This window comes from Pelophylax lessonae (genome assembly GCF_965119305.1).
Source record: "Pelophylax lessonae genome assembly, chromosome: 6".
Classification (NCBI taxonomy): Eukaryota; Metazoa; Chordata; class Amphibia; order Anura; family Ranidae; genus Pelophylax; species Pelophylax lessonae.
In genome coordinates this window covers 88,602,005-88,614,989 of record NC_138773.1, presented here as the reverse complement: position 1 = coordinate 88,614,989, position 12,985 = coordinate 88,602,005, and the positions used below count along the sequence as shown (strand labels likewise).

At 43.6% G+C, this 12,985-nt stretch overlaps 1 protein-coding gene across 1 annotated transcript in view; it reads right to left on the bottom strand.

Moving 5' to 3' along the window:
• INTS1 (integrator complex subunit 1) overlaps nt 1-12,985 on the bottom strand; it is a 385,650-nt gene that overhangs the window by 359,290 nt on the left and 13,375 nt on the right. Inside the window, exon 2 of the mRNA XM_082260644.1 lies at nt 2,768-2,835. Coding sequence (XP_082116770.1) covers nt 2,768-2,825 — 58 coding nt within the window. The 5' untranslated portion in view covers nt 2,826-2,835. The remainder of the gene's footprint in view (nt 1-2,767; nt 2,836-12,985) is intronic.

Sequence of the window (12,985 nt, the reverse complement as noted above, 5' to 3'; positions counted from 1 at the left end):
TCTGCTGGAATATGTTCTTGTGCTTGCATTACTTTATTGATTGCATACCTGTATGTTATCATATACTAACATTCTCTAATGCAGTGTTTTTGCAGTCTTTTTGTTCTACGTTTTATATAAATAAAAAAAAAAAAAAAATTCACATAAAAAAATTATTACGTTTTTTTTCCTTTATAATTCTTCCTGCAATCATTTTCTTTGTGCGTTCACATATGTATAAAGTCAAAGAGATACCTCCTCCCGAACCTTCATTTAAATTCCTAATTCCTCGTGTGACTTTGTATAGTGGGGCGTACAGTGTATGTAAAACTAAAATCTATTTTCTAGTGCAGGGCTCGACAAACCCCGGGCGCCAGGTCGCATTGGCAACTAGAATTAGCGACCTGGCGCCTGGGGCGCACTGCAGGAGGTGCCCTGTCCCTTTTGCGCCCTCCCCCCCCCCACCCACTCACCGAGTGCACGGACTACCGCGCCATCCGATAATTGATGCCGCAGCTTTTCGGCCTTCTTCAGTGAGAGAACGGGGAGCTGGCGCCCTCTTGTGGTGGCCGGGAGTTTGACAAGCAGTCACTAATGGCTGTTTCCCCTGCCTGTCCTCAATGCCTGTCCATCTCCTTCCCCAAGAGGAGATGAGATGGAAGTTTTTGCAGGCTTCATCTCCCTGTCCTCTTATCTTTTGCTTAAAGGTAAGTGGACAGGGAGTGTGGTTATTATTATTTATTTATTTTTTTAATTATTAAAAAAAAAATAATAATTATTTTTCTTTTTTTTTTAATTATTATAAAAAATATTTTTTTTTTCAATTATATATATATATATATATATATATATATATATATTTCCTCATCGCCATGCCACAGCCGAAGGCCCCTTTCACACGGGCTGTCTGATCAGGTCCGCCTGTCAGTTTTTCAGGCAGACCTGATTGGACCCTTCAGTCTCCTCTATGGAGCAGTAATCTGCCGCCATCTGATCCTGTCCGCCAAAAACAGACAGATGGTGGTTCTATTTTCTATCCATCCCTTGGATCGGATCAGATGGCATCGGATGGAAAGAGACAGTCTGTTTCCATCCAATTGCGCTATAGAGGAGAGTGGGGTTCTAGTCGTCTTTATGTGTAAATTTAGTATGTTATTTTTTTGGAAATAAAGCTTGGTTGTTTGTTTAAAAAAAAAAAAAACTGGCTCCTAGATTTCAGGCAAATTTGTCAAGCCCTGTTCTAGTGTGTCTGGCATCATGACTCACTGTATACTTTTTTTTTTCTTACATACATTTTTTGAATCTGTTGTAAAGTTACCTAAATTGAGTTTCTGCCAGTAGAAGCAGTTTCAGGCTGACAACACTAAAGCTGAACAGACACGGTTATATTTTGTTTAGCCAGTGGATTCCTCAATCCGCCAAAACAAGGTGGATGGAGAATAACCCCCACCCCCGCATGCATACTGTATTTTGACAGTGGCACCAGCATCTGTCAAAATACACTGATAAAAGTTTTCAACTACTGATTGAGAGAAATTTCTACTATGTCTCTTCTGCTGAGCGGGAAATTAAAATTTGAACAGTTCAGCGGGACTTTAATTAGTGTATGGCCTGCTTAAACCATTGTCTTGCAATTAGCAGCAGGTATGTCAGCCACACGCACTCATTCAGTTGGGTTGCATATCAAGTCTTCAGAAGGCATGTGCAGACCTGATAGGCAGCCTAATGGCCAACTGAAGGGTTGAGCATAGCACGTTGACACCAGCCACTAGCGCAGTAGCCATTGTTCACCCCAGCACACGTCCTATTTTTTATGCAGCATTCTTTTAAATGACAAAAAAAAATCAAAATCAATTTAAAGATCAAAATGAGCTGGGTAGAAAATGCTCAGCTGAACAGTGACTGAAATCTATAAGATGTGGTCACTGTTTGGGTATTTAGGCAGCTGTGTGAACACTATAGTCGACAGTTTATTTCCTCTCACTTTAGCGGTTTAGCGTGGATGAGAGGGGTTTACTGATTGCCTTTCATTCAGCCATTCAAGATGAATGAGAGAAATCTAAAAGTGTGTGGCAGACAAAGCTGGTTTCCATGTTTTCTTTTACTTTAAAATAGTTTGTTTGGATTGGGCTTTCGTTAACTAAGTGCTGCTGCAGCTCCAAGCACTCTATGTACTGCATGTAGCTTTAGCTAACATACAGTACACAGTGCTAAGTACCAGCTGTGAAACAAAGATCTCTGGTCTCAACCCAGGAACAATATTGAGACGTTCTGAGCAGGGCTCAGTCATTCATAAGCAGCTTTGTATTCTTTTAAGGAGTACACGGCTTCCTCTGATTGGTTGAGTCAGAGGTTGTGACGTCATCAGCCCAGCTCTTTGCCTCAGCCAATCAGAGGAAGCTTTGTATTCATTCACGGTTTGCAAAGCTGCCTATGAATGGCTGAGCGCCGGTCAGACCGACTCAATTTTACTCCAGGTGTGAGACGGGATGTCTGTCTCACAGCCGGAACCTAGCACTGTATACTATAGGTTAACTGAAGCATACAGTGTTTAGAGCTGCTGCTGCACTTGGTGAAGGAAATAGATCATCTGGACAAGCTTGGTCCACACAAACTATTTAAAGCGAAAGAAGACATGGTAATCAGCTTTAAGAGCTTAATCTGGATTCTGATATGTCCATAATAAGCTCTGCCAACCATAAACAAGTACGATCAGCACCAGCAAAATCAAGTCATAGATGTAACAGATTTTTTTGAATAGAAACTCTTAGGCTTAAAATTAACTTACCTGATGATTTTGCAGCTGAGCTGGGCCGACGCACAGTGGTTGCCTTTGGGCGATTCATCTTGTTAATACTTTGGAAAAAATACAGAGATAAAGATAAATAACAGACTGTTAAGCTGGATACACACTATACAACTTTTGTTGTCAGATTTCCTTTAGATTTACCTTTTCTATGTAGTGCAAGGGCCTGCCTGATTGCATACAAATTGAAAGTGTTTAGGTTTGACCTCATACTATATGGTTTTGGTAAGTCTGAAGGAAAAAATCTAAATAAAATTGTATAGTGTGTATGGCCCATTAGAGCCGGTTCACACTGATCCGACTTGTCAGGCGACTTGTAGCTCCCAATGCTGTGCAATGGAACCGTTCTAATCAGAGCGACTCAAGTTGCTCCGACTTAGAAAAAGGTTCCTGCACTATTTTTTGGCAAAGTTGGAGCAACTTGCATTGACTTCTATTATGAGAATAATCGTTTGCAAGCCACGCTGAAGGGGCGACTTTGAGTTGGATTAGTGTGAACCGACTCTTAGGACTCTGATCTGTATAAGGTATTAATAAAATATTGCGCATTTTGCAGCCTTCTAAACTTGGGAAAAGGAAAACCGCATGTATTGACAGCAAAAGTTCAGATAACTGAGAAGGCAGCAACTGTAAGACCTCTGGAGGCCTACCACATCTGACTTTTAGCTGCAAAAGTCACTCCTAAATAAACCAACTACAGCTAAATAACAGGATACTGTATGTATAAATTGTTCACATGTATGCCTGCAAAATTAGAATTTTAAAATGTTTCAACTGTGTGCTTCTCAATAAATGCGTATCAACATAACATAAGTATTTTGAATTTTAGGTGCTTGCAGACTTGCAATTATTGATTGTTGTGCGAATTTCTTTTTTTTTTTTTTTAAATAATTTTAAACTGATATATTGTTTTCTTTTACCTTACTGGCCAGTGCAGAATTCCCCTCGTTGCCATTTTGCATAATCCTAAAATAACAAATGTGTTTTTTTTTTTTGTTTGAACTGACTTTAACTGGTTGCCGACTGCGCACAGTATATTTACTGCGGCAGTCAGCCCCGGCCAGGCAGAGTGACGTAGGTCTACGTCGCTCGCCTGTCACCGGGATTAGAGCCAATAGCGGGCGAGCGCCGGTCACTCGCCGATCGTTGGTACAGCGGGAGAGAGGCAGAGCGGCTTATGTAAACAAGCCGCCTGTCATTCTCCCCTGTGTAAAAATGAAGATCAGACGGTTCTACTATGTAGAACCGTTGATCTCTGTTTTTACACTAGTAGCCATGTCCCCCTACAGTTAGAATCACGCCCCTAGGACACACTTAACCCCTCCCTGTCCAATACAGTTAACCCCTTCCCTGCCAGTGTCATTTTTGCAGTAACAGTGCATATATATAGCACTGATTACTGCAGTAATGTCACTGGTACCCCCAAAAGTGTCGAAAATGTCAGTCAAGGGTCTGATCTGTCTGCCGCAATGTCGCAGTACCGCAAAAAAAATCGCAGATCGCCATTAATCGTTAAAAAAAACCACCAAAAATGACAAAAATCTTTCCCTTTGTTAGTAAACGCGATAACTTTTGCGCAAACCAATCAAAATACGCTTTTTGCGATTTTTTTTTACCAAACATAGGTAGCATAAAACAATTTGGCCGAAAATGTTAAAAAATTTTGATTTTTTACATTTTTTGGGGGGAATTTCATATAAAAAAAAAGTGAAAAATATTGTTATTTTTGCAAAAATTTATGCTATTTTTTTGTTTATAGCGCATGATCAAAAAATTGCACAGGTGATCAAATACCACCAAAAGAAAGCTCTGTTTGTGGGAAAAAAAGGACGTGAAATTCGTTTAGGTACAGCATCGCACGACCGCGCAATTGTCCATTAAAATTCACGCAGTAAAAAAAAAAAAAAAAAAAAAAAAAAAAAAAATCGCAAAAAAAACCCTGGTCAGAAAGGGGGTAAAATCTTCCGGGGCTTAAGTGGTTAAAGCGGTATTAAACCCAAAAGCAAACATTATACTGCAGCTTACCAATTCTTAGGTATTATTTCCTTCATTTTCCCTGAATGACCTGGCCAGTAAGTCTGTTGTTTTCCAAAAGAACAAGCTGTCTGCAGATGTAGCAGGGGTTTGAGGCAAAACATTTACTGCTAACAGGGGTGCTTACAATGATCAGTTTTTTTCTTCTGAAAAACCTTTATCCCAAAAGAAAAAAAAAAAAAACGGTTTGCTGTAACTTCTTCTATAGTGTTAGCTGGAGTACATCTAGCACTGTATGTTTGTCATTCTTTAAATAATATTCTTTGAAACAATACCAAATATTAAAAAAAGGAATTAACTTATCACATGCAATAAAAAAAATAAAAAAAAACACAAATATCACATGCCCAGGGGTCTCCTTTGGGCAGGTGGGGTTCCTTTCACTAATATGCAACCCCTAAATATTCTAGTCGCACAATCACTACATTTATGGCAAGATTTTAAGCACAAAATAGTCGCTATCCTCTCAGGCCACGCCTCTCGCAGCCTTTCTGGGTGACCCAGCCTTTCCCCCCAGGCTTTGCTAATTCCCACTGACTTACCTGGTAGATGACTTCAGATGTACAGTCTCTTCATAAATTGGTAGAAAACTGCGTTCATCATCAATCCCTACAAGCGAAATATCAAACTCAAAATAGAGAAATTTTCCATTATCTACAGATAAAGCACTTCTATTTATCCCAATTTAAGGTTGAAACTGTATCAAACCCTACGCTACATGAACAAATCTGTATGCAAAACCCAAGAGGGAAAGGCCTCATCTCTGCAAAATATATTTATCTTAGTAACCAGATTTCAAACGATAAGCTTTTATATACAGTATCTCACAAAAGTGAGTTTTGTAAATATTTTATTATAACTTTTCATGTGACAACACTGAAGAAATGACACTTTGCTACAATGTAAAGTAGTGAGTGTACAGCTTGTATAACAGTGTAAATTTGCTGTCCCCTCAAAATAACTCAACACACAGCCATTAGGCTCGGTTCACACTTGTGTGATGCGGGAAGGCTGCGAATTCGCAGCCTGTTCCCGCATCGCATCCGCACATCTGGCAGTTCACACTGCCATATGCGATACACAGGGGGTGTCAATTAAATGTTAACGACACCCTCAGTTTGATCGCATATCGCAATGCGATCTGACAGTTCGCACAGGATCGGATGGCACAAGTGTGAACCACTGTGTGATCCGATCCTGATGCGGCTGAAAAAAAAGGGTCCTGTGCGTCTTTGGTGCGGATACAGTGCTAATTCAGCCATACAAAGTGTATGGCTGAATTCGCATCCACACATCAGATTGCACGTAATGAAGGAGCAGTGCGCTCCAAATTACATGCGATCTCCGCAGCCGCAATAATGTGAACCGGCACTGAATGTCTAAACTGCTGGCAAAAAAGTGAGTACACCCCTAAGGCATCATGTACACTGGATGTTTTTAACGCTGCTGTTAGGGGTGTCCAGCATTTTTTTTTTTTATTACCCCTAAACGCCTCTGCATGTTATCCTATGTACCCATGCACACACACGAGAGAGAGAGAGCTCAAGAGAGAGAAGGGGAGGAACAGAGTGTGAGCACAGAGAGAGAGAAGGAAAAAGGAAAATGGGTATGTATATGCTGTTTACTTCAGACACAACAATAAGGCTACGTTCACATCTAGGCGTTGCTATTTTATAGGCGTTTTACAGGTAAAACGGCTGTAAAACGCTCTATATCGCCTTTCCAGCATTTTAATTAAGTCTATGGGGCAAAAACGCCTGTAATCTGCCCAAAAAGAAGCTCATGTACTTTTTGGAGCGTCTGGCGTTTCGCTCAAGGCGTTGGAACGCTCAGATGTGAACAGGGGCCATTGAAATGAATAGGATTTATCTTGTTTGGCATTTTTTGAGCTGAAAAAACGCCCCAAAATGCCTACATGTGAACGTAGCCTAATTCAAATACCGCAAGTACACAGCAACCTAAACCCATCATGTTAATAGTTCCAAAAAACAGTTACATTCCCGGGCATGTGCCACTGTCACATTGGTTGCACTCTCAACCAACACAGTCAATCCACCAAATGCCTTGTGACATAACTGACATGTGCAGCATCATGTCATGACAGATGAAGATAAACAGAGGCTAAGATGGTAGCCTCCTTGGCTGAAAAAGATAGGAGAACTTTGTCCAGGCTGAGATGATGCCGTGATCGGTCTGCTTCAAGCAGGAGGATGCATTTCCTCATTCTAATCTCACCCTACAACCCCCCCACCATTAAGGCTTCAACATGGTGACTTAGTAATTCTCAAAGTGAGAGGCTGCTTCAGGGTCTGATCTGTGTTGGACACTGGTAGCCACAGTCTATAACTGCACTGACACCAGGATTTACAAAATGGTGCCACCTTTAACCACTTGCCGACCGCCGCACGACTATCTACGGCGGCGGTCAGCCCCTCACAGGCAAAGTGACGTAGGTCTACGTCGCTCGCCTGTGAGGGTTTAGGGAGCGAGCGCGCGCCGCCAGAGGCGCGCTCCCGCGTGGTCACGGACCCCCCCCCCCGCGCGTGTGACCGGCGGACCCGATCGCCGCCGGCCACTCTGCGATCGGCGGGGGAGAGGGAGAAAGTCAGGCAGCTTGTGTAAACAAGCTGCCTGTCATTCTCCTCTCTGTATGAGAGATGATCATACGGATCTACTATGTAGATCCATTGATCACGCTGCATACAGTTGAAGCCACAGCCAATCACAGTTAGAATCACGCCCCTAGGGACACACACAGCCCCTCCCTCTCAAATAAAGTTAACCCCTTCACTACCAGTGTATTTTTACAGTAACAGTGCATATATATAGCACTGATTACTGTAGAAATGTCACTGGTAACCCCAAAAGTGTCAAAAATGTCAGTCAAGGGTCCGATCTGTCCGCCGCAATGTCGCAGTACCACAAAAAAAAAAATCGCAGATCGCCGCCATTACGCGTTAAAAAAAAAAAAAACAACAAAAATGACAAAAATCTTTCCCTTTGTTAGTAAACGCAATAACTTTTGCGCAAACCAATCAAAATACGCTTTTTGCGATTTTTTTTACCAAACATAGGTAGCATAAAACAAATTGGCCGAAAATATTAAAAAATTTTGATTTTTACATTTTTTTTGGGGGGAATTTCATATAAAAAAAAGGGAAAAATATTGCTATTTTTGCAAAATTTACGCTCTTTTTTTGTTTATAGCGCGTGATCAAAAAATCGCACAGGTGATCAAATACCGCCAAAAGAAAGCTCTGTTTGTGGGAAAAAAAGGACGCCAAATTTGTTTAGGTACAGCGTCGCACGACCGCGCAATTGTCCGTTAAAGTCACGCAGTGCCGAATCGCAAAATACCCTCTGGTCGTTTAGCAGCCAAATCCTCCGGGGCTTAAGTGGTTAAGCCAGCATCTTACTTCAAGAAGCAGCTGCTTACTCTGGATGATGCTTGAACTAAGAGAAAATTAGATGACGTCATTGTCAATAGAATATTGTGAACTCAATGAGAGTTAACAGCTATCTGTAAGTGTTAAATGTACATCTTACTTAGCGCATGCTGTACGTACTTAACCACTTGCCGACCGCCGCACGACTATCTACGTCGGCGGTCAGCCCCTCACAGGCAAACTAACGTAGGGCTACGTTGCTTGCTTGTGAGGGTCTAGGGAGCGAGCGCGCGCCCCCCGGGGCGCGCTCCCGCTCCCGCGTGGTCACGGACCCCCCCGCGCGTGTGACCAGCGGACCCGATGTCCGCCGGTCACTCGGCGATCGGCGGGGGAGAGGGAGAATGTCAGGCAGCTTGTGTAAACAAACTGCCTGTCATTCTCCTCGCTGCAAAGACACTGATAAAACGGATCTGGTATGTAGATCCGTTGATCAGTGTCTTTACAGCTAGAGCCACAGCCAATCACAGTAGAAACCACGCCCCTAGGGACACACACAGCCCCTCCCTTCCAAATAAAGTTAACCCCTTCACTACCAGTGTATTTTTACAGTAACAGTGCATATATATAGCACTGATTACTGTAGAAATGTCACTGGTAACCCCAAAAGTGTCAAAAATGTCAGTCAAGGGTCCGATCTGTCCGCCGCAATGTCGCAGTACCGCAAAAAAAAATCGCAGATCGCCGCCATTACGCGTTAAAAAAAAAAACAACAAAAATGACAAAAATCTTTCCCTTTGTTAGTAAACGCGATAACTTTTGCGCAAACCAATCAAAATACGCTTTTTGCGATTTTTTTTACCAAACATAGGTAGCATAAAATAAATTGGCTGAAAATTTTTAAAAATTTTGATTTTTACATTTTTTTTTGGGGGAATTTCATATAAAAAAATGTGAAAAATATTGCTATTTTTGCAAAATTGACGCTCTTTTTTTGTTTATAGCGCGTGATCAAAAAATCGCACAGGTGATCAAATACCACCAAAAGAAAGCTCTGTTTGTGGGAAAAAAAGGACGTCAAATTCGTTTAGGTACAGCGTCGCACGACCGCGCAATTGTGCGTTAAATTCACGCAGTGCCGAATCGCAAAATACCCCCTGGTCGGAATGGGGGTAAAATCTTCCGGGGCTTAAGTGGTTAACATAACGGGTCTTGATAAACCCTCTTTGAGGAAGATCTTTTTTTTTTCCGCCTTGGGTACTCCTTTAAAGCGGAGCTCCACCCAAAAGGGGAAGTTTGTTCCGCTTGTTTGCACCCTCCACTGCCACATTTAGCACTTTTTGCAGGGGGCGTGGATACCTGTCAAAACCAGGTACCTGCCTCCCACTTCCGAGTTAGATTGCCACCCAACAATCGCAGCAATCTACGAAATTTGTGCTTTCTGAATGGCCCAGCTGTGGGGGAAGTAGAAGGGGGGCTGAACTTTTAACAGACCTTGTCGCTGCTTGTCCAATAGAAGTGGGAAGGAGTACCTGTCAAAAACCGGTACCCCCCTGTCAAAGGTGCCAACTGTGAAGACAGATAAGCAGAGCTTCCACTTTTTGGTGGAACTTAGCTTTAACTAAAGTAAAGCATGGTACACACTGACCAAAAAACAGCTACCTCAGTAGGAACCAGCCGACTTTCATTCTGTGTTTACTGGCTTCTGACAAATAATCATGCTGAACAACCAGAATTTCATCAGTGCTTTCAGCCAATGCAGGGGAGATCCCTGAATCACACATCATTTGTGTTGATAAGGGGATATGTTTGTTTTCTTCATTCAACTCACTGGTTAAAACGAAAAAAAAAACTGAACGTGTATACCCAGTTTAAAGTCTTCTTCATCATGCAACATGCTGGTTAACAAGAAGAGATGCTGCATTTACATGCCCAGTTGTGACTGTCAATAGGGATTAGTGTATCCTTGAGGTTATGTCACGTGTCAAAACAGCAAAACATATAGAATATAGAAAGACAAATGCATAAGCTGTTGTCTGTGAATACCATTGTAAAAGACATTGCCAAAGCTCCCCAAATAAACTATATTAGACATAGCTACCAATGGGCTGACACAACCTTTTCTCTAAAGAGGCTCAGCAAGCAGCAACTAACAAAAATGTTATGTTGGTAAAGTGTATGCATAGCTAAAAATATATATTTTTTAATTTTTTATAGAGCAGAGAAGAATTGGAACCCCTGTTAACTTGCCAAGGCTGTCTGTGCCCCAGATATGTAAATTCACCCTGTTTGTCAAGTTGACCCTTGCCCCCAAAAAAGAAAGTGATAGGAAATCCAAAAGCTCAAAAGGTTGGAGCTATCCCTAGAACAAGTAAGAGAAAATATTCCCATGGAGACACTTATTTAGGTGACAACTGTCTAAATCCGCGCATGCATGGATCGAAATCAAGCCAGTTCAGCAGAAACTCCAAGCATGTGCACAGTGTTTGTACAGAAGACTACCGATCGACTTCTGTACAAAACCATGTTGAGATTTCCCCCTAGATCAGCATATATAGCATGCAACGTGCAATCAGTGTATTCTGATAGCAGGGAAATCTCCCCACTATCAGTGAACAAGAGCTCAGCAGGGAGGATTCCCCCCTCTGCATTAAGTGGGTGGATTGGGGAATTGGTCAGTTTTTTTTTTCCATTCACCCAGTTGAACAAAAAAACAGACTCCTCTTTGGGCTACTTAACCACTTTAGCTCCAAAAGGTTTTATAGTGGGCTTTGTCTGCCTAACAGCAGAGCCATGATTTCTTTTTGTCAGGTGGGTTGTCATGGTTTCCAGGTGTGTCTGCTGAGAGGGGAGTCTCCCCACTGGCTCTGTGAGAGGCTTCTCATTGGGCAGAGGAGGAATCCCAATCAGGGACACATTCGGGCTGAATGTCCCAGAAGGCAGATTCTGCCGCAGAGGATTCTGGGAGCGGGTATAAGTTTGAAGGGAGTGACTCGTGGTCTTTGGCGGGAAGCAGAGTCCCAGGAGGGAGAGTGCGTCTGTCTCTCCTCCCGTCAGAGGAAGCGGATGTCTCTGGGGGCTGCCTGAGAATCCAGAGGGTGCAGAGTTGAGCTGAAGGGTATCGGGTGTGTCGAGAACCAGCGGAGAAAGAGGGGTCCAGTCCCAGGAAAGCCTACAAAGGTCGTGAGTACTGCGGATTGCCCCTGGGGGTCTGCCTAGTGTTAGAGGGGGAAGGTTCTAGGAGAAGGTTCTAGGATCCAAGTATCAGCTAGCTGTAAAGGGGGTACCTAGTCATAGGACCCTGAAGGGTTAAAGGGGCACCTGCAGTTTGGGCCCTGAAGAGTCAGTGTACAGTGTGGAGTGTACCAGTTGAGAGTTGCAGCAGCACAGGAATTTACAAAGAGCTACCTAAAGCCAGCGCAGGGCTGGAGGGACCTATTGAGTGACTTTTGAGCAAAGCAGTGTCAGGAGTCTAGTATTCTACAGTCCTGGATCTTCTGAATTAAGTCGAGGTTCCAGCACAGTTTTCAGTGTTACAGTGTATTCAAGTGTCAGGAAGCGTTGGCTAGTGTCAAGACAGCGCCAATAGGCATTTCTTGCCAAGAGTCCCAAAAGTGTACCTAGTTGAGCCAAAGGAGTATCCCTCCAACTCATTCTCTTCTCCCATCCCCTAAATACAATAAAACAACCAAACCAAAGATGCTGGAATTGTCATGGTCTCAGTTCTCACACCTGGGGGTCACAGCTCACATGGGCTGGATAGGTAACCGGTAACAATGGCAGACCCACCTCAGGCTCAATGCCTGGAAATCCTGCTACACCCCCTTCCTGACCAAGCCATATTTTGCGATACGGCAATGCGTTGCTTTAACTGACAATTGTCTCCTGTGACCCTGTACCCAAATAACAGACAAACCTCTATCCATCAGCACCTGCCGTTCAACAGCCAAGCCCTCAAAGCCAGCGACTAAACCAGGATGGAAGATTGGTCCTTAGGACAGCAGATCCTCCCCGAGAAGAAGCTTCCAAGGAATGTTGGCGACCAGAAACACCAGATGCGAGTACCAAGCCCGTCAAAGCCAGTCCGGGGTCACTAAGATGGCAGGAACCCCTTCTGGCTCGATCCTGCGTAGAAGTCTTGACAGAAGCTTGAGAGGAGAGAAGGCGTTAATCATATGATACTGACCCCACGAGGCCACCAGCGCGTTTGTGGCGTTCACCAGTAGACCCCGTGACCAAGTCACAAACCTCTGCATCTTTCTGTTGAGCCGGGGCACCAACAGATCCACCTTGTGGATGCCCCACTGGAGAACAACTGATAAAACACCTCAGGATGAAGGGAACCACTACTCCCCTTGGTCCAACGCCTGCCAACTGAGGTAATCTGTGTGCCAGTTTTCCACCCGCGGAATGTGTATGGCAGAGAGGGCTGGAACTAACCGTTCTGCCCACCTTAGAATGCCTGCTACCTCCAGAGCTGCCAGGACACTTCTTGTGCCTCCCTGGTGATTGACCTAAGCCACGGCTGTGGCATTGTTCGATTGATTGCGCAATGGACATCACAGAACACGATCCATCCAATGTTCAAGGCACAGTCTGATCGAGACATTGATCGGTAGTCTTGACTCTTCCAGTGTCCAGACCTCCTGAGCAGAAATTTTGCTGAGGACGCCTCCCCAGCCGGACAGGCTGGCATTCGTGGTGACCATTGTCCAATACAAGGGGAGGAAGGATTTGCCAAGCTGAAGTGCCAGAGAACGAAGCCACCATATCAGGGACTCTT